This window comes from Protopterus annectens, chromosome 1.part2 (assembly GCF_019279795.1).
Source record: "Protopterus annectens isolate FY-2018-M chromosome 1.part2, PAN1.0, whole genome shotgun sequence".
Classification (NCBI taxonomy): Eukaryota; Metazoa; Chordata; order Ceratodontiformes; family Protopteridae; genus Protopterus; species Protopterus annectens.
Window position 1 is genome coordinate 612,206,778 of NC_056727.1, and position 22,031 is coordinate 612,228,808.

The window sequence follows — 22,031 nt, forward strand, 5'->3', positions numbered from 1 at the left end:
AGTGTATTAAGGGTAGACTTTTGAGTGTGGTTAATCTAGCCTGTAACATTTTTGAATTATAATTTATAATTCTAATCTAACAGTTAACTCTAACATCTTAGTTTTATATATATACACATATATATATATATATATATATATATATATATATACATATATACATATATATATATATATATATATATATTTTATATATTTTTTTTTTACACACATATACTACAGCACTCCACTACAACATTTCTCACTGGAAAAACCACTCCAGCAGTCAGCCTACAAAAAATTAAAAAACTAACAGTCCTACAATACTATAAAATAAAAAATAAGCCAACAATTTGCAATAAAGTAAAGAAGAATTCTCACTGGCTTAATAAAACAATTCTAAATAAGTAAATGACTGTCTCACCAAAACAATTCTCAAGCCCCTAAATGTAAAATCACTCATATGCTAAATAAAAATACATCCCCATCCTTTGGGGGATGCCCCCCCCACAATCATCACATTAACAACAATGTTGTAAGCAATCAGTTGTATTAGTGCTCTTGGGCACCCAGGTTGATAGAAACCTGACTTTTGACCACCATGTTGTCTCCTTACAACCAAGCTTTTACATTACATTTGTATTAGTAAGGGTTCCCTATCCAAAATCAAAGGGGTCATTCATCTCCCTGTATTCTTCCATCTTTTAGGCAAGAGCCCTTTTGGCATGTGCCTTGGCATGCTGCCAAGCAAAACCCCCCCTAGAAAAAGAATGACTACAACCATCAAAAAAAAAAAAAAGAAAGTCAAAAGAACTAACTTCCTTCTGACTTCTTGCTTCAATCTCTCACTTATAAATTTCTCACTATAAATTTCATCACTGGCTTGCTTTCCCCTGCCTTAAGAGACTTCCTCCACCTCAGAATACTGGTTCAGAAATAAATGTTATACTTAAAATGCTCACTAAACTCACTGCAAAGACCACAGCATAAACTGCAACACATGGTTCTTGACACAAAAAGACATGATACTAACAAACAAATAAAATCTCCTCTATCAATCAAACAATGTAGTTCAGCAATACAACAACTGGATGGATAGCCATAAATGTCCTTGAGTAAGCAGCTAACCTTCATCAAACTGATGGAAAAAATCACATACTAAAACTTTCCTAGCTGGAAATCAAACCCTCTAAGCATACTACACTACTGGAGTAAACATATAACTTCCTCCAATCTAAAGCCATTTGACATGAGACTAACAGATTACTGAGCTTCACATTTTAGCACTCTGTGCTCGTCCAAAAAACCAAGAAGCATACTTGTCAATTCCAATAGATATTAAAAGGCTTTCTCGGCAGTCTTTACGAAAAGTCTCCATGTAAATATAAACTTTCTGATTAGTGGAACTGCACTCTCCACCTTAGAAGAAGATACATGCAAAATAAAGAAGAAATAAAAGGCCCTGTAGGCCCCAAATAGTTATGCACAACAAAACAACTGTAGCTGCAAACATTATACATCACTTATAATCTTTCTGTCCCATCATAGTCCCTTCAGCATTACTTAAGCTATATAGCCCTCATTCCTTTTGTGCCTTCTAAAACACAAAGAAAACAATGCTCGAAATGACAATGGATTAAAAAAATAATATAAAACACATTGCATCCACATCCTGCAACTTCCTACCCGCAACCACAGACTTTTTCACTGAATTAGGCTGCTATTTTCCAGAAAATAGGATCTGACTACTAAAAAAAATAAAAAATTATGGCCTGCAAATTGCAAGTGCACTTTATTTACTTATTTTTTCAGTAACATCTCAATATCCATTTCCAGGTCACTTTACAAGACATTGGCAGTGGTAGAGTTGGCCTCCATCCCAGATCCTACAGACCCCACCTCCCTTTATACTGCATTGTCCATTAAATAGTAATCATCCACCTGCTGCAAGCAAAGCTTCTCTTAAAAATCACTTTTGGCATGCCTTGCTTTTTTGTTTGTCAGAAAAAGAATTCAACTTCTGTCATGCACACATACACACCACACGCACTCTTCTACAGATAAGTGGACTGACTTCAAAGGCAATGGCGGCAATCCCAAACACACGGTCCCCTTCGGTGTGAACACAACACGCACTGGATTCTTTGGGCGAAAATAGCGGTGGGAACACACAAATCCTTCTTTGGCAAAAAAAATCAAAACACAAAGTGCTTTGGGTGCATGCGCACACTGACAGACAGAGTCCCTGACTCTCACAAATTCTTTTTCAAAAATCCTATTGCTGACCTAGAGGTCATCTCACAAGGACCAAAAGGAGTTAAAGCAACCTCAGCTAAGAATCCTACCCCCTCAGACAGAGATTCACGAACATTAGACAGATGGGGTAATAAATATACACTTCTGCAACTCTACATGCTGAAATATCAGCAGCATACCATGGAACTACTCAAACAAAAAATATCTTCCTTTTCTGCTTGTGCAGAAAATAAAGAATTACAAGAGCTTATGCATTCTGCAAGCCAAGTTACTAAGCACACCTTGCAATGTGGCTTTGATGCCCTAGAAGCATCTTGCATGGCAGCAGTCTATGGTTCTGTCCTTTAGAAGGCATGCTTGGCTTAAGGAACAGACCTTGCCAAACCATGTCAAATTAAAATTATTGGACACACCATTGAACAAAGACAATTTGGCACCAAGGCAGAACTCTTAAAAAAGATGGAAGAAAAAGCTAAATCTATGCAGACAGTTAAAGACTTTTTACATGTCCAGCCTCTGAGGTTCAGTAGGTATTGCCCCTCCAAGCACTGGTCCTTTCCGGCCCCCTCCAGGCCAGCTCAGCCCAGACCCAGGGGAAGCAGATCTCCAAGACAGCAGTCCCAGGGAATGCAGAGATCTAAGCAATGGAGTTCCTCCACTTCAAAAACAGGGAGTGCTAAGCCACCCCCTTATGGTAAGAGCTCACAATGACTTTACACCTCCATCCCTTACCTCTGCCCACCTGCTTGTGCCCCTAGGAGGAAAACTGTCCTTCCATGCAAACAACTGAGGCTGTATTACCAACGACCGATGGGTCCTCAACATAGTGTCCCAGGGATACAGATTTTATTTCCACACTCTGCCAACTCCAAAAGGGTTCCCAGATCTTCCTCCAAACCAGTGGGCAGAGGCCAAGAAACAAGTCATTTCCCTGCTCTCCATGAGGGCAGTGCAGCATGTTCCTGCAGAACAGATAGGCCAAGGTTTTTATTCCAGACTCTTCCTAGTTCCCAGAAAAGAGGGCACGTGGTGCCCAATCCTTGATCTATCCATTCTAAACACCTTTCTTGTGATACCAAAATTCAAAATGCTCACCCTCCAGCATCTTCTTCCTATGTTTTCCAAGGATGCTTGGTTAGCCACCCTAGACCTAAAAGAGGCCTACCTACACATCCTAGTCAGGGAATCTACGTTTCAGGGCAGGATCTATGCACTTTCAGTTCTTTGTGCTTCCCTTTGGCTTATCTACTGCTCCCAGAGTTTTCACAAAATGCCTGGCTCCAGCCATTGCTTTTTGCAGGCAAAGAAATATTCAAATTTACCCCTACTTAGATGATTGCCTGATTCAGGAAGACAGTCAGGAAAAGCTGTTACAGCCCCTGATCTTTGTAAAGGATCTACTGACCTCCCTGTATACTATCAACGAAAACAAATCAAAAAGTAGTCCCCACACAAAAAATTGTATTCCTGGGAGCAAGCCAGGATACAGCATCCCAGATGGCATTCCTTACTCCAGAAAAACAAGCCTGTCTGACATACTACTTCTCTCAACTAGCCACCAGAACCCAGTTATCTGCAAGGAAAATCCTGCAAGCTCTAGGGTTCATGGCCTCTGCCAAACTGCATATGAGGAAACTACAGTGGTACCTAAAAAGCCTTTGGTGTCAACACTGTCAAGACCTAGAAACTATCATACCAATGATATCCTGTCTAAGGAAATATTTTCTTTGGTGGGCAGCAGCATACAACCACAACAAGGGACTTCCCTTCTCACAACCCCATGCCACCCAAACCCTCACCACATACGCATCAGACTATGCCTGGGGTGCACACCTGGACGGCAGGTGCATTTAGAGCCATTGGAACTCAAATCAAATACATCTGCACATCAACCAAAAAGAGATGCTGGCTGTTCAGCACGCCCTGACAGCCCTTAGACCCCCTACTCTCCCCGGGGCCTCTAGTGATCAAAACAGACAACACCACAGTGATGTGGTATATCAACAAGCAGGGAGGGACTCACTCATATCCTCTCTGCAAGTTCGCCATGACCCTTTGGCACATGGCCTCAGCCATGCATATACACCTGCTAGCACAATTCCTGCCAGGCTCCCTAAACCCTCTGGCAGACAACTTAAGCAGAAACTTGCTAGACCAACATGAGTGGCAGCTAGACCACAGAACCTTCAACCTTGTAACCCAGAAATGGGGCACCCCGAAGGTAGACCTCTTCGCCTTCCACTCCAATCATCAGCTCAGCAAATTCTGCACCAAGGAACCTCAGAGCAAGGCTTGGAAAGTGGATGCCCTATCCTTCCAATGGGTAAACCTCTCGATCTATGTATTTCTCCCTCTCCCACTCATTTCAAGGGTACTGCTCAAAATAAGGGAGGATAAATCAAGGGCAATCTTGATTGCCCCAGACTGGCCATGCCAGCACTGGTACCCATTGCTGCGCAGCCTGTCACCATGGCACCTACCTCGGATCCCAACACTCCTGACCCAGAAGAATGGAGCATTCATGCATCCACAATTACAGACCCTGAACCTGGCAGCCTGGCTTATCCCCTGACCTCTCCTCAAACTGCCAGCCTAAGCAAACAGGTCCTGGATGTTATGCATGAGGCCAGACGCCCCAGCACTAGAAAATCCTATGCTGACAAGTGGAAAAGGTTTTGCACCTGGATCCAGGCTAAGGGAGCTGAAACAGCACAGCCCTCCCTCCCTCTCATCCTAGATTACCTAGCGGACCTACTACACAGGGGTCTATCCTTCTCTTCTATTAAAATACATGCCTCTGCCATCTCTGCTCATTACAGCACAGTGCCACCTCTCTTCTCACACCCTCTCATCAAACAGTTCCTAAAAGAGGGTAACAACTTAAGGCCACCCAGAAGAGCTCCTTCCCCAGCTTAGGACCTTAACTTTGTGTTGGAAAAGCTCGCCCACCCCCTTTTGAGCCTGCAGCTTCAGCAGAGTTAACATTCCTCTCTTGGAAAACAGCCTTGCTTCTGTCTGTCACTTCAGCTAGAAGAGTTTCAGAGCTACAAGCACTCATGGCTGTAGAGCCCTTCATCCATGCTGACAGGGTCTCCCTCAGGACTTATCCATCCTTCATGCCTAAAGTGGTGTCCATTGTGGCTCTCAATTAATCCATTCATTTGTCCACCTTTTTCCCTAACCCACAAAACAAGGGGAAAAGGATTCTGCACTCTCTGGATGTGCACAGACAGCTCAGATTCTATCTGGATAGGACTAAATCATTTAGAAAAACTGGCCAATTGCTAGTCAGCTTCACAGCAGGGGCAGAGGGCAAGGCCATATCCAAACAAACAATCTCCAAATGGATAGCACACTGCATCCATTTCTGCTACAATCAGCACAGAAAACCACCTCCTAAGGGGATCAGGATGCATTCCACCAGGGCAACCTCCACTTCTGCAGCTTTTCTCAGAGGGGTCCCCACCAGAGACATCCTGGAGGCTGCAACATGGACTTCTGTTCATACTTCCTTCACCAAGCATTACCACCTGCCTGTCTTCTCCAAATCCAGGGCAGGCTTTGCCACCGCAGTCTTGCAGGCCATTCTAGCCAGCCCCCAGTCTTATTGACTGCCTACACCCTTTTCTTCAGCTTTGGGAATCAACCCAAGTGTGATGACTGCAACAGTGAAACATGAAGAACATAGTACAGTTGTGTACACTTACCATAAATGTAGATGTTTAAGTGTATTCACTGTTGCAGTCCTGGTTTCCCTCCCTCCATCCCCCTTGTCTCACTCTCTCTCTCTCTCTCTCTCTTCCTCTCTCCTTACAGAGAATTTTTGGTATTTACTTTCTACTGGTGGTGTTCTTCCACCATAACCTAGCTCCCTGTTTGGGGGCTCCTGTCAGTTGGGGCAAGAAAAACTGATGTAATGGCATCGGCTGCCTGTTTTTATACCACTGACGACCTGACGTCAGTCCTGGAGCGACAGCAACCGACACAGAAATACTAAGCCTCTGGTATTCAGGCCAACTGAGGGCTACCCCTGGTAGGATAACCCAAGTGTGATGACTGCAACAGTGAATACACTCGAACATCTACATTTATGGTAAGTGTACACAACTGTACTTTCTTGAACAAGTTTAATAGAAATTATGTAGCAGGAGTACTGTAACATGTTCTAAAACTTGAAAATACAGACGATAACAGATCTTGCACGTATACAGATTGTTAGTAAGCAGGTAAATGTCTGTTGTAATTTGGCATTTGCATTTCCAGTATTTCTGCTGAAATGGAAGCCATTTAATAATTCGGTAGATACAATCTTAACTCAGATGTTATTAGAATTAATTTGAATTTAAGTTTTAAATAGCTTGCAAAAAATTGAAATATTTGTAAACTGAGTATTAGAAATATAGTCACAATAACAGCAAATGAGATATGGAATAACAGCCACAGTGGGTATTTAGAGGACTTAAAAGAGGATGAGATTAACAGAAGTGAAAATAAGTGAAGCGCATTAGGTTGAAGAATAATTACAAGTAGCAAAGATTGTCTGTGTAAGAGTAGTTAGAAAATATGAATATACATAGAACATTGATTTTAAAACAGTCATTTTTGGCAATAACCCTAGAACATCCACCTATATAATAAAACTGTAGGATAAGAGGAAGCATTTGGATTCACCTGAAAAATCCGTCAAGGAGGACATGGATGTCGATGAAGGGGAGGGTTCCATAGGGTCACCCCTTGAGGATGTCTCCTTTGGAGACATCCTAAAAATTCTGAAACAGACTGGTAACTGGAAGTTCCAAGACCCATCCTCAGATGAAACCGTGTACTTGGAAGACTTCGGTGCCTGACCATCTACCTCCTGGGTGTCCCCACCCACTGACGACCTCATCAGGCTAATCACGCAGCGGGCTTGGAAGACTCTTGATGCCGTAGATCCCATTACCCAGAGACCTGACAAAATATTATCACCACCAGAAGACTACAGTACTGGGCCAAAGGTTTGCCAGTAGATGCCATGGTGGTGGCGGCTGCCACCAAAAAGGAACTAGCCGACGAGTGTCCTTCTGTTCATCCTCCTAATAGGGAGTCTAGAACGATGGACAGGTTTGGAAAGTGGGTCTATGCTTCATTGACCTTTGCACTTAGATCCTTGAACTTTATGCCACACTTTGCTAGATTCCAGAGAGACCTGATTAAGGAATTATCAGCTGGTGCTGTTTCCAGCAAGGAACAAGATAACGTCACTTCGCAGCTAGCCACCCTGGAGTCTGTATCAAACTTGTCCATGCGACTCATCATCCATGCAGCCAAAGGGACGACCAGAGCAGTGGCTTCCAGTGTTGCCATTAGGCAACATGCCTGGATGCGCTTGTGTGACTTTGTGGAACCCTTCAAGTCTTCCTTCGTCAGCACTCCATTTGACGGATCTTCCCTGTTCAGCCCTAAAGTAAAAGATACACTAGACAGGTGTGAAAAGGATGGTAAGACACTGTCTACAGTGGACATTCATTTTTCTACCCCTCAGTGATCCTTCTCCAGGAATCAGAGGAGTGGGAAAATGTGGTTCAAGAAGTCCCAGAGGTCTTTCCATGACACATGTGGCACTGGCTCCTCTTGAGGCAAAGTGGGGAGCTCAGATGGAAGATGACCTCTGAGGAAGAGGTGGCCCACGAAACTAGGGGTCCAGGGATTCCTTCTCTGGACAGCTCTACAAGCGCTCCTGAAAGGAGGCCTGATTGCTTACCTCTGGAAGCAGTCAGGGGAAGACTTTCTCTGCACCTGTCAGCCTGGCAACAAATAACATCCGATTCTTGGGTGCAGAAAATCATTGCCAGAGGCTACAGTATCCCCTTCATCATAATTCCATGTTCTCAAAGAAATATCCGTAATGTTTCACCCCATCAGACAGATCAAACCACCAAAGAAATACAAAAGGTGCTGCAAAAAAAGAGTCATCCAAAACGTTCCACCAGACTAATTAGGATCCGGGTTTTACTCAAGATTCTTTAGTGCTAAAGGGGACTGGAGGCCAGTACTAGACCTCAGCCTTCTAAACAAGTTTGTTCAGCAGACAAAATTCTGGATTTTCATGGCTCAGTCTATTCTCCCCTTTCTAGAGAAAGATGATTGGATGTGCTCTATAGACCTTCAAAATGCGTATTATCACATAAAAATAGACAAGCGCTCAAGAAAGTTCCTCTACTTTTTGGTAGGGCCCAGTCATTACCAGTTCAAAGTGCTGCCATTTGGTCTCACCACGGACCCCAGGGTGTTCACCAAATGTATGGCGGCAGGCACGGCCCACATGAGATTAAACAGAACCCCGGATGAAAACATTTTAGATTTTCTAGCGAATCTCTTCAACCAAGGAGCAACAGCTTCAACTGTTAGTTACCGTAGCAGGCATCTGTAATTTTCATAGTGGCTGCGATGTTCAATCCTTAATTTCCCATCACTTATGCAAAGTGTTTTTTAAGGGAATCCTCTGTATCAAACCTCCATTCAAGGATCCATTACCGCTATGGGATCTTGCATTCATTTTGCAATATTTAGTGTTTCCTCCCTTTGAGTCAGCTGCTACTCGTCATCTCAAATTCCTTTCCTGGAAAACTCTTTTTCAAGTGACCATTACTTCTGTCAGAAGGGTTTCGGGAAATACAGGCACTTTGTGCAAAACCACCATACACAGTCTTCCATAAAGACAGAGTGTCCTTGAGGACTAACCCTTCATTCCTTCCCAAGGTGGTCACCAGTTCAAACATCATTTGCCAGATGTTCTTCATCTCACATTGCTGCAGTCCTTACACTTGGGTAGTCCGCTGTCCTCGGTCGGCCCGAATATCAAAGTATAAGGCTGACGTCGGTCAAGGCGCATTTGACTGACATCAGGACGTCAGGGTACAAATGCGCATGACCGACGCCATATCCTCAGTCTTTTTTGCCGCATGGTCCGATGCAGAAGCAGCGTTGCAAGTGCCGTTCGGCGTTCTGAAATTTTTTCGGAGTTTCAGACCGAGTCAAAGTTGGCTAAGTACCCGTTGGGAATATTTTAGTTTTTCTTGCCTCAGTGGTTTACGGATGTCAGAAAAAGTGAATAACTGTATTTCTTGTGGGAAACAGATACCGCATAGAGATTATCATACTTTGTGTATTCCTTGTTTAGGGCCTGAGCACGGCGTTGTTGGGTGTCGCTTTTGTGCTAGATTTAACAAAGCACTATAAAGAGAAGGTTAGATTGTGCCAGGTTAGTCTTGAAGCGGTGCAATTATAAAATGCCGTTGGATGCTCCGGCGCCCGCTTCTTGAAGAAGCGCAAGGACAAAGCAGCCTAGGCTAGAAGAACCGTCCGTACTGGGCCGGTTCTTTAGAGGTCTCGGTGGAGCGGTGGTTCTGCCAGAGGTTTCTTTGGAGTCCCAGGGAGACTTTGTTATTGCAAGATGTGGCCTCTCAGGAGGCAGGCCAGGCTGAAGGGGCTTCTCAGGTTACTGTACTCCCTCCCTTCCTAGGGTGGTTAGGCCCTCTCCTTCTGTTTCCAAGGCTTCTCCCAGGGGCAGGCCAGGTTTAGCTTCAGTTGGTGTCTCCCCTAGTTCTTCAGGGACTGTGCCCAAGAAGCATATGCTTAAAATGGCAGAAGATTTGATTACTTTGATTAGAGGTTCTATGCCCCCTCCTGATAAGAGACCTAGGGTGGAACCTGAGCTTGAGAGTTTTGAGCAGGCTTCAGATGTTTCAGAGTCTTCGGCTGAAGACTTGCATGAGTATTCTCCTTATTCTGATTCTGATGTGGATGATTCTACTCCTTCTGCTTCTCCTCCTGAGGATTTTTCTTTTTCAGAGACCCTTCATTCCATGAGGGAGCATTTTAAGTGGGAAGGTCAGGACTTCTCTGATTCCAGGAAAAGGCTTAGGAATTTTTGTTTTACCCCAGCATAGGCCTTTGGCTATACCTCCTGTTCTGGATGTGGTGGAAGATGTTTTGCAGAGGCTTCTCTTAATCCTGATTCTTTGCCTCCTGCTCCTGTTAAACCGGATAGGTATTACAGGGTGCCTGAAGCTCATAAGTATCTTTTAAGAGTCCTAGGGTAGACCCAGAAACTGTTAGTCAGGGGCCTAAAGGTGTTAAGGCTTCTGTTGTTAAAAATCCGGTTCCTCCAGATAAAGAGGCCAGGGCTTTGGATAGATGGGGAAAGAAAGTTTATACTTCTTCCACCCTAGCTATGAGGGCTTTGAATTGCCAGTTTCACATGTTGAAATACCAAAACTATCTCCTTTCACAATTGAAGTCTAAGGTAGATGCTCTGGCGGAAGGTATTGAGTGTAAAGAGTTACAGGATTTAGTACATGTTTCTGAACAGGTGGGTAAGCATTCTTTGCAATGTGGTTTTGATGCTGTACAGGCCTCGTCTAGGGTGGCTGCCACTGGGTCAGTTCTTCGAGGCACGCCTGGCTGAGGGATCAGAATTTATCTGACCATGTTAAGACAAGGATTTTAGATGCTCCTTTACAATCTGATGTGTTGTTTGGTACTCCTGTTGAGTCAGTCTTAAAGAAAATGGAAGACAAGGCTAAGTCTATGCAGACTGTTAAAGATTTTTTGCAGGTTCAGCCTCCGAAGTTTAGTAGAAATTGGCCTACCAAGGGGTGGACGTATCCTTCTTATGATTCCCAGTCTAGGGGTAGGTCTACCCGTGGTAGGGGCAGAGCTCAGGGCTCTTTCAGGCCTAGAACAGGGAGTTCACCTGCACAGTCTTCAGGTGAGGGCAGGGGTCAGTCCTTTCGTAAACAGACCCAATGACCTACCTTTTCAGCTGCCAGAGCCTGCTCGTCTGGCAGCACCTTTGGGAGGAAGGTTGGCACTTTTCAAGGAAAATTGGAGTTTAATTACCCAAGACAGATGGGTATTGGACATCATACACCACGGTTACAGGTTTTATTTCCATACCTTGCCTCCTTTCAAAGGCATGCCAGATGTTCCTCCTCAGCAAAGAATAGAGGCTCACAAACAAATTTCTCTGTTGCTTCAAATAGGGGCCATACAGCCGGTCCCTATGCTAGAAGTGGGCCTAGGATTTTATTCTCGCCTGTTCCTAGTACCAAAGAAAGGGAACACGTGGAGACCAATTTTGGATTTATCTATCCTCAACACTTATCTGGACATTCCCAAGTTCAAAATGTTGACGTTACAACAGCTTTTACCTCTGCTGGGCAAAGATCATTGGATAGTAACTTTGGATCTCAAGGAGGCTTACCTTCATGTTCCTATCAGACTGAGTTGCAGGAAGTATCTGCGTTCGGGCTGGGACTTCTCATTATCAGTTCTCTGCATTGCCCTTTGGCTTATCTACTGCCCAGAGTGTTCACGAAAGTTCTGGCTCCAGTGATAGCTTTCCTCAGGCTAAAAGGAATACAGATCTATCCTTATTTGGACGATTGCCTGATTCTGGCTCAAGGAAGGGACGAGCTTCTTCATCATTTGGAATATGTGATAGCAGTGCTAAGATGCCTGGGGTATTCTGTGAGCGAAATAAAGTCCAGTCTAGTACCCTCTCAGGACATGTGCTTTCTGGGTGTAAGACTGAATACAGCATCCCAGATGGCCTTTTGACGCCGGACAAACAAAAGAATCTTTCCCTTTACTTTCATCAATTGTCTCATCAGTCCAGGCTGACTGCAAGGACAGTCCTTCAAGCCTTGGGGTTCATGGCATCTTGTATTCTGGTGCTTCCCAATGCCAAACTGCATATGAGGAAGTTACAATGGTATCTCAAAATGTATGGACACAGCACTGCCAGGATCTGGACACTGTCATTCAAATAATACCTTGCATTCAAAAGGAATTGTTGTGGTGGGCACAGGAATGTCACCTAAACAAGGGACTCTCTGTGACCCGGCCAGAGGCGAGTCAGATTCTAACGACAGATGCCTCAGACAAAGCTTGGGGAGCTCATCTGAATGGAAAGTGGATACAAGACAAGTGGCCTGCCAGACTCCAACATCTACATATCAACTTGAAGGAGATGTTAGCAGTCCAGTTTGCATTAATAGCTTTCAAGGATTTACTTCTTCCAGGGCAGGTGTTGATTCTAACAGACAACACAACTGTCATGTGGTACATCAACAAGCAAGGGGAACACATTCTTATCCTCTATGCAGGCAAGCAATGATTTTGTGGGAGACTGCTCTCAGTTTACAACTAAATCTTCAGGCAAGGTTTCTGCCGGAGCACAGAACTCCTTAGCAGCTGTGTTAAGCAGACAAATCATGGATCCCCACACGTGGAAATTGGATCCTCATGTATTTCAGAAATTGACAGTGTCATGGGGAACTCCAGACATAGATCTGTTCGCTTCTCCACTAAACCACCAGCTGCCAAAGTTTTGCACGAAAAGGTTTCATCCCACAGCTTGGAAAGTGGATGCTCTTTCTTTCAATTGGAGCAATCTTCATGTGTACGCCTTTCCACCTCTGCCTCTCCTCCCAAAGGTACTACTCAAGGCCAGACAGGACAAACCAAGGATGATTTTGATAGCTCCAGATTGGCCTCGACAGCATTGGTACCCATTACTGAGAAGCCTGGTACGGGAGCCTCCATGGCCTTTGATTCCACACCTGTTGTCTCAGGAGGACAGTCATTTGCTCAATGTCAAGCTTCACTCTCTTCACCTAACAGCCTGGCATATTCTGTTTTGAACCATAGTGGGTCTCACCTTCCACAGCAAGTTTTGAATGTTATTTTGGAAGCTAGAAGGCCTAGTACAAGGAAAGTGTCGCAGAGAAATGGAAGAGATTTTTATTTTGGAGTGCAGCAAAGGATTTTGATGTTTCTGAGCCTAATTTAAGTGTGGCTCTTCAATATCTTACTGAGTTACTGGACAAAGGTTTGTCCTTCTCTTCTATTAAGGTTCATGCTGCAGCAATTTCGGCTCACTATGATTGTGACCCACCATTGTTTTCTCATCCTTTGTTTAAGCAATTTCTTAGAGGGGCAAAGAATATAAGACCCCCACGTAGAGCTCCTACTCCTGCTTGGGATCTCAATTTTGTGTTGGAGAAACTCACTCTACAACCTTTTGAGCCTGCAGCTACTACCGAGTTGAAATATTTATCATGGAAGACTGCTTTTTTGTTGGCCATTACCTCTGCAAGAAGGGTTTCTGAGTTGCAGGCCCTTATGGCGGTTGAGCCTTTCTTAATTTTCCATAAGGATAGGGTATCTTTCGTACTAATCCTTCCTTTATGCCTAAAGTGGTTTCTAGTGTGGCTTTAAACCAAACTATTCATTTGCCTACTTTTTATGCAAATCCCAAAATAAAGGGGAAAAGATTTTGCACACTTTAGATGTACACAGGCAGTTGCGATATTATTTGGACAGAACTAAAGGGTTCAGGCAGTCTCAGCAGTTATTTGTTTCTTTTGCTTTGAGTTCTCAGGGCAAGCCTGTGTCAAAACAAACTATTTCTAAGTGGATTGGGTTTTGCATTGCTTTCTGTTATTCCCATCATGGCAAGGAGATTCCAGCTGGGATTAGGCCTCATTCCACTAGGGCTACTGCCACTTCAACAGCTTTTTTGAGGGGGGTGGCAACTAAAGATATTTTGGAGGCAGCTACTTGGAGTTCAGTGCATACTTTCTCTAGGCATTATCACCTTCCACTTTATTCTAAATCTAGGGCTGGTTTTGCCACTGCTATTTTGCAGGGCATTTGGCAGCTCCTGCTTCCTTATAGTTTTGCCATCCTCCCTTACCTCTGCTTTGGGATTCTACCCAAGTGTAAGGACTGCAGCAATGTGAGATGAAGAACATAGTACAGTTTTGTACCTACCATAAATGTAGATGTTCAAGATCCACATTGCTGCAGTCAAACCCTCCCTCCTTCCCCTCTGTAGTTAGAGGCGGTTGTGTGGGTTGGGTTGTCAATATGGTGTATATTGTATATATTGTACATATTTTTAGTGCTAGGGTGGTTGGTTGGTTGTTTGCTGTCTTTTGGTTTTGACCTTTCCTTTTGGGGTCTTCTGACATCTGGGGCAAGAAAAGACTGAGGATATGGCGTCGGTCATGCGCATTTGTACCCTGACGTCCTGATGTCAGTCAAATGCGCCTTGACCGACGTCAGCCTTATACTTTGATATTCGGGCCGACCGAGGACAGCGGACTACCCAAGTGTAAGGACTGCAGCAATGTGGATCTTCGAACATCTACATTTATGGTAGGTACAAAACTGTACTTTTCCTTTCCAAATTTCTCTAACAAAGGCAAATACTGTCTGCAGCTGCTGGACATCCACAGATAACTGAGATTTTATCGAACTTCAGACTAACTGTCTGTCTCCTTTTCAGGACCAAGGATAGGTAAACCTATTTCTGAGGAGACCCTATGTAAATGGTTAAGAGATTGCGTTACCTTTATTTATGAACAGAACAATCGTAAAATACCTGCGCTTGTAAGGGCTTACTCAATTAGATCTGTTGCCACTTCAGCTGCTTTTCATTCGAAGGCCTCTCTGAATGAAATATGTGCAGCTGCAACTTGGGCAACCCATCATACCATTCTCACTCATTACAAATTGGTTAAGGTCTCCAGGGGAAGAGCATCCTTTGGCTCTATGGTTCTCAGGAATATCCTTCCAAAAGGCCACCCAGGGTATAAGTAGCTGGGGACTCTGTCCCAACTGTCACTCCCAACTATCAAGAATAAACAAAGATTGACAACATCAGATAAAGAAGTTATGTACTCACCATAACATTCCATCTGTGTTGTCGATCTTCGTTCATTCTTGACATCCCACCCTCCTCCCCCCTCCTTCGAGATTTCCTGGAGATTCGTACCCTTCTTCTGGGCTGGCATTAGGGTATTTACCTTGGACATGGCTTCCTCTCATATATTATATATACTTCATCTTGCTGTAATTTGCAAACTCGATCTGAGGTAACATACACAGGGGCATTGTGGGTAGAGATTTAGCTCGAGAGTGTTTGACTAGCGCGAGCTGGTTCTGAGAATCGGAACTGAATCCCAACTGTCAAGAATGAACGAAGATCGACAACACAGATGGAATGTTACGGTGAGTACATTACTTCTTTTTTTGTTTTGTTTTGCATTTTGTGTAATCTTTGAAAAGCTGATTTCCATTTTTTGTTTTCCTTCTGTAGTCGGTGCTTGTGCATAAACCTAAATTCTAACATTGAGAAGTTCTATGTGTTGTGCTTCATGGCTCGTAAATTGTTTGCATTTGCCAAGGAAGAATGTATGCAGGAGAACCCAGACAGCTTGGTTTATCAGGAAGTACTAACTCCAGGGCTTCTTTACCTCATGTTTCTAAAAGTAAGTACATGTGAGTATTGCATTTTTATTATGAAGGATGGCTTTGACAGTTTTAAACTTTTGCATATGTCCTTGTGTAATGCTTGTACATTTCTCATACTATACATTAAAGATGGTTTAAAGATCATATGCAGATGTTTTTTTCTGAAACTTTGTTTTTCAGCAAGAGTGGTTGCATGCATCTTCATTCAGACAAACTGTTCTAGTGAAAGACTCTTTTTAAGAATTCCTGTAGAAAAAAGTAATTAAAAAAAATTTCCTCAGATACAGAGGGATGCTTCCTGCTGTTCTGTATTAATTATGACATACAAGACCGTATGCAATTACTGCATTGGGAGGGTACTAATTACAGTAGTTGTAATGTTGATGCAGTTGTAAAGTAGTAAGTTAATTGCCAGCTTATTAAATTGGGATTTTTGGGGAAATGCTAAGTGGGTAGTCTGTCAAGATCTAAAGGTTTTGTCCTCTCCTGTCTATATAGAAAGGTGTATTGGCTGTTTCCAGTGCACACATATACATACATGAAAAGTAGTTTGGAAAACAAATATCTTTAAGCACAGGCAAATCATTAAGGCCAAGATGTGAGAGACATTTCTGTGTAGAAATATGTTAATTTCTTCACCCCCTTCTTCCATTTCTTGGCATGCAGTCTTCTGTTTCAGAAAAAATAAAAGTTGAATCATGTTTGGTTCTTTTGCAGATGTTTGTGAAGCATTATTCTGTGTGCAATTTATCATGTCAGTTTGATGCTGACAGATTTGTTTCAGATGTTCTAGATTTTCATACATATTTCATATGTTTTCTGTACATATCCTACTTGAAGTTTTATTTGTCTAATATAGTTACAAATAATGCAATGGTCACATGCAAAGCAACACTTTCTAGACGTGATCTCACTGTTTTTTAGGGACATTTTTTCCCATGGTAACCTTTTTCCAGCAATGTGTCCATTATAAAAAATAATTTTTACCTACTGTCTGGCACTCTTTTCAACATGTGATTGCTCTACAGAACTCTCCACTCTTTGTGTATACACTGTCTAATCGTTTTTACCCTTGGGTTATAGGTCATAGGAATTACAAAATGTGGAAGTGTAAAGACAATGTGTACCTTGGCAGATAGGTTGTAATGAAGATAATTTTCCTATAATTTATTTTTTAATGTAACATCTTATGTAACTCCCAGGATACACTGCAGTAAGGATGAATGCAGGTGTTTTTCTTTGTTTTAATGTCTTTGAGTGAAATCTTTTGTGGTACATACTTTTGAGTGGCTAACCTTTTTGTTTCCTGCTTTAAAACTTATTCTGAGATATTCTCCATGGCACTAATAAGAAAAATCAGCTACGTAAGCTCTTATCACATGTCAGAAATATATCATCACACAGATGAGTATTGATGACTTGCAGGTGTCTGTGCTTAAGTTATTTGCGAAACAGTAACATTTGGAGCTCTGTATTGTTGAGGATATCAAGTTCAGAAATGGCTGATATTTTTCTTGGGAAGAATGCAAAATTCATTTGATCTATTGCACTGAGATGAGTTTATGTATTTCTAGCCTTGTACAATAGTGGAAGAAATTCTAGAAATGTTTTTGGCTTGTGGGAACACTTTAGGGATATTTTCTAAAAAGAGCTACATTTTGTGTACATTCAAACATTAAATGCACTTCCAGCTGACATTTGGATATTTGTCTTTCAGCCATTTGCTTTGACACCCTCTAAAGTGAGGATTAAAATTAATATCAGACCTTGTTGCAAATTGTTGCTTGCAGATCAGGTAGGATATTTAGAGTTTATTTAGAATGATGAGAAGTTTTAGTACAAGGACTTCTGTAATGCTGTTGATGGGAAGAAGTGGCTACACCTGTAGGAACACACACAGTTGCTGCAACATTTCTTGTCTGACAGAAAGGTAAATTTAGATCAGGATTTGCATTGTCTAGCAAGTTGATCATACTGTAATGGATGTAGTGATGGTGATGTAACACCTGAAAGTGACAATGTGGAGGTCCTTTATCATACTGGGAGATATTTTCCAGGGACACCACGAATTGAGACATACTGGATGACAATGCGGTAAGACTGTTACTGAAAGTAAGAAGATAATTGATTCTTTTTTCAGTTAATATTGTGATAGTTTCTGGTTGTAGTTATTGTTGAGAAGTTTAGTTAAAGCTGAATACTGGGTGCATTTTTGAAGGTATAGCATTGCAGTTTAGTGGTATAAATTTTAATTGTAGGAAAGGAACTTTTACTGAATCAAGCAATAAAAATATGTAAGCTGAATTATTTTCAATAAAGACTAACTTCAAAGATTATTCATTTTCATCATTCTTTTATTTTTTTGATACCCATCTTATCATATTTAGGATTGCTGAAGAGCAGGTGCGTAGTCTGTCAGGTAGTAGCCATATTACATGGAACAAGTCCATTGCAGAATGCATGTAGATCAGCCCACACACACACACACACACACACACACACACACACACACACACACACACACACACACACACACACGTGTGCACGCACACACACACACACACACACACAGACACGTGTGCGCGCACACACACACACACACACACACACACACACACACACACACACACACGCACACACGCACACACACACACACACACACAGACATGTGCCCACATATAGCTATGATCAGTTTGGAGGAGCATGTGTTTGCATATCACTGAGATGTGAGAAGAAATTATAAACCCTGGACAGCCCCCTGTGGAGAGTTTGGAGGCACATCATTTAGTTATCTGTACACTACTAATATGTGGGAAGATCTTGACAGACAGATAGAAACACAAAGATAGTGGGAGTACATACAAACTTCACATTAGTGGCACCCCAACTGGGAACCAAACCAGAAAACCAAGAATTAAGGTGGATAATATAAGAAGCTTCCTAGATGTGCACTAAATTAATTAGTATAGCAGACGGAAGGAGAAACGGAAAACCAGTGCAATATACTAGGCAGGTGAGAAAAACGAAGATAAAAGAGAAATGTTAGAAAAGTGTTGTTTTTTGGTCCTAGGTCAGACTTCATTCTGAATTTGGCACTTTGTTTGCAGGAGTTCTGTGCTGTTGTGTCTTTTTGTGTCCAGCTGACACACAGCTTGATGTAACTCTGCACCAACGTAATGAACCGGCACAGTGACCTGGATACACAAATAGTATTAGACACATAGGCCAAAAATAGTAGCCACCCTTGTCTGGTCCCCCTCCCTATTTGTCTATGCACTGATACTCCTTCATTTATGAGTATTTCAGTTACTGGGTATTGTTTTTTTGCCTGTATCCAGTATATGAACCTCCCTTCTGGAGTCTGCCAGTTCTTTCCATCACTTGCCATGGCTCCAATCTGAATCAGTGCTGTCATTGTTAAAGTACTGTATTCACATGCCTGATTATATTCATAATAACTGTTCCTTTGGCCATCAGATTACTAAACAAGATCTGCAGTGGTATTGTTTGTACTGTCTGCTAGAAGATCACAATGTTAGTAACTTCTATAAGTGCCAGAAATTCAACCCATCAGCTTGTGGAAGAATATAGAAGTTAATGGCCTACTTTACAAGATCACATGAGTCAGTAGCTCTTCTTGGGAAGACTAGTGGGAGGATCCTTCTTGTAGCCCCAGGCAACCTGTTGGTGGTCAGGTCCAGGCATGCCCTCTGGAACTATCAGTCAGCTAGCAATCCTACAAAACTGGACAGGTATATCCTCTGTTGGGGAAAATCTTCCACTAGACTTATTTTTTTGAGGAAAGTGTGTGTCTTTTTTCTGTAAAATAAATATGTAGTGTTTTGCTAGGAAACTGATTTTAAATCTTGGACTGTCCCTTCTTGTTGGGGAAATTATACTGTGTGAATGGTTGTATGAGTAACTGTAAAAAGTTCTTTTTTTTTTTACTTTCTCTCTGCAAGTTTTATGGATTTTATATATCTGGGGCAGGGGTGCAGACTGGTAGTGGCTTTTTTTGACTCCTTCAGGATCCTCTACCTATCCTTAGTGCTTCAGTTTTGACTGAACCAATGGAGCAGTTAACGTTCTCTTTGGATGACCTTTCATATTACTGTTGCAGTGTTCCTTACTAAAGGGATCACCTGCCAAGCGTAGCCCTTCATCTGGCAAGTATACCAAAGACTTAGGTTTTTTAGGACGTCATATGTCACATGTATGCTGCCTATTCACAGTATAAGGCATAAAAGTGACTTACAGATGTACCTGCCTTAGAACTTTTTGTCGCCTGTGTGAACGCCACCTTCAGTGGTGTGTCTGAACTCTCCTTCATTTGCTGATTACAAAGCTGTTTACAGGTAAGTGCCCCATTGGGGTTTTTCATCATATCTTGTCTTTTTTCTTTTTGTTATGAGGTTCCATGTCATCCAGAAAGGGAAAATGTCAGTATGGGAGACACATTCCCCATAAGGACGGTCACGAGCAGTGTTTGTTTTGCTTGGGTGCTTCTCATGAACATACGTTGTGCCCAATTTGTCAAGAGCTTATCCCCAAGACTTTTTGTAGTTGTCTGTCCTCCTTGTCTGTCTGCTTAGAGAACCTTTGTCTTAAGTTGCTGGCACAGGATGCAATGGTGGAATTATCCTGCCTGATAGTCAGACATCTACTAACAAAAAGACCAAAAAAGTTAGGTTGGATTTGCTCTCTACCACCTCCCTCAGATGTCTCTCTCTTGAGGCTAGTGAAAACCTGGAGGATCGCCCAGTTATTCTATTGGATTCTTCTGCCGTGACCGCTTCGGAGGTTGGCATGGATCCAGCAACATGCACGTCCTTGGAGGCTGTGCAAACATCTGTTACGGATGTTGAGGGAGGACTGCAGCTGATCATATCCGAGGGACCAAGTGGTATTCCACTGATTCTTGTTAGGGAAGAGATTCCCATTGTGTTGATTGAGTGCCAACAAGGCTCTGAAGCTCTTAAGATCTTTAGGGTTGATGTCCTTTTGAAAAAGAAGCAGAAAACAAAATATATTTCTTCCACTGATCCTCAGCATGAATCACAGGATTTCACACTTGTTTAATGCACTCAAGGCCTTGCAACCCTCTAGGGAGTTTCTGTTTCTGCCCCCCCCCCCCCCCCAGTCATCTACTCCTCTTAAGAGGCCTGGGAAGCAGGACTCAAGAGGTGAGGAATTAGATTCTGGAGAAGAGTTTTGGCTTATTCCTCTCAGATTCCTTTTCCGTTAGACTGTGATTCTGAGGATAAGGACTCCATTAGTCCAGATTCTCCATTTGAAGAACTTTCCTTTGTGGATGCTATCTCTTGTATGATGGAATTCATTAAACGGGACTGTACTCAGGTTTCTGACATCTAGAAGAGGTAATATGAACTCCTCTAGTTGGACTCTCCTAAGCCCTGTACTACCTCCTGTCGTTGCTGCCTTGTTAGACACTTTTTCAGCAGCTTCTTGGGCTCCTGTTTCCCAGCCCCCAGCCCCTAGAAAACTGATTAGGTTTTATAAGGTGCCTGATGATTGTAAGTTTTTTTTTTTTTTTTTTTTACAAATGTCCTTCTGTTGTTCCCTCCGTTATCTCTGTTTCTTCTAACAAACCTTCCAAACTGTTGCCTTCCACTGAATTTTTTCCTTCTGATAAGGACAGTAGGATCATGGAAAGTCTGGGCAAAAAGGTGTATACTGCTGCTACCTTGGCCTTTTGGGACTGTTAACTACCAGACAGTGTGACCAGCTATGTTTTACATCTTTTCTCTCAGGCTTATCAGGTTATTTCTGACCTTCCTGATACTGAGGTGCAGGATTCAGCCCTCTCTTTGTTGGGCTTCTCTTCTCAAGTGGTCCATCATTCAGATAAATGTAGTTATAATGCAGAGGATGCTTCTTCTATGGCTGCTTCCTTTCGTTCTGAGTTAAGATATTATTGTTGACTTCACCTCCCACCTTTGTCTGATGGTATTAAGGCTAAATTGATGGATGCTCCTCTTGACAGTAAAAAAAAAAACTTTTTGGTTCTGCAGCTGCTGAGCTTAAGCCCCTGCAGGAGAAGGGTAAGGCCATGTAGAAATAAAGACATATTTTTGTTTCCCCTAGTCCCAAGTTTCAGAGGAATTATCCTTCCAGGATTGTCTTTGTTCTTAAACAGTCTCGCCCTCCTCCCAAAGGTTAAAAAAGTTCTAGAAGGGCTTCTCCTGGTAAGTCTACTCCAACTCCTACTACTTAGAAGTCTCCTTTTCCAGACAAGCCAGATTCTGTCTGATTACCTCCATCCCTCCTTTCTAAGTCAGGTTTGTTTATCTCTTTTTCCCTGTCTCTTCACCATTGATTAAGGATCTTGTTCCCAGAAAAGAAAGCATCTGGAAGCCCATTCTATATCTTTCAGCTCGGCACCTTTCTGAAGGTTCTTTCCTTTTGAATGCTGTTGCGGCAGACTCTATTTCCCCTTCTTCTACCTCAGGCTTTCCTAGTCTCTCTGGATC

General features: G+C 42.6%; 1 protein-coding gene across 1 annotated transcript in view; it reads left to right on the top strand.

Annotated features, from left to right (window-relative positions):
• Positions 1-22,031, top strand: part of POLR1B (RNA polymerase I subunit B) — a 498,537-nt gene that overhangs the window by 199,051 nt on the left and 277,455 nt on the right. The window contains exon 7 of the mRNA XM_044057995.1: positions 15,386-15,557. Coding sequence (XP_043913930.1) covers positions 15,386-15,557 — 172 coding nt within the window. The remainder of the gene's footprint in view (positions 1-15,385; positions 15,558-22,031) is intronic.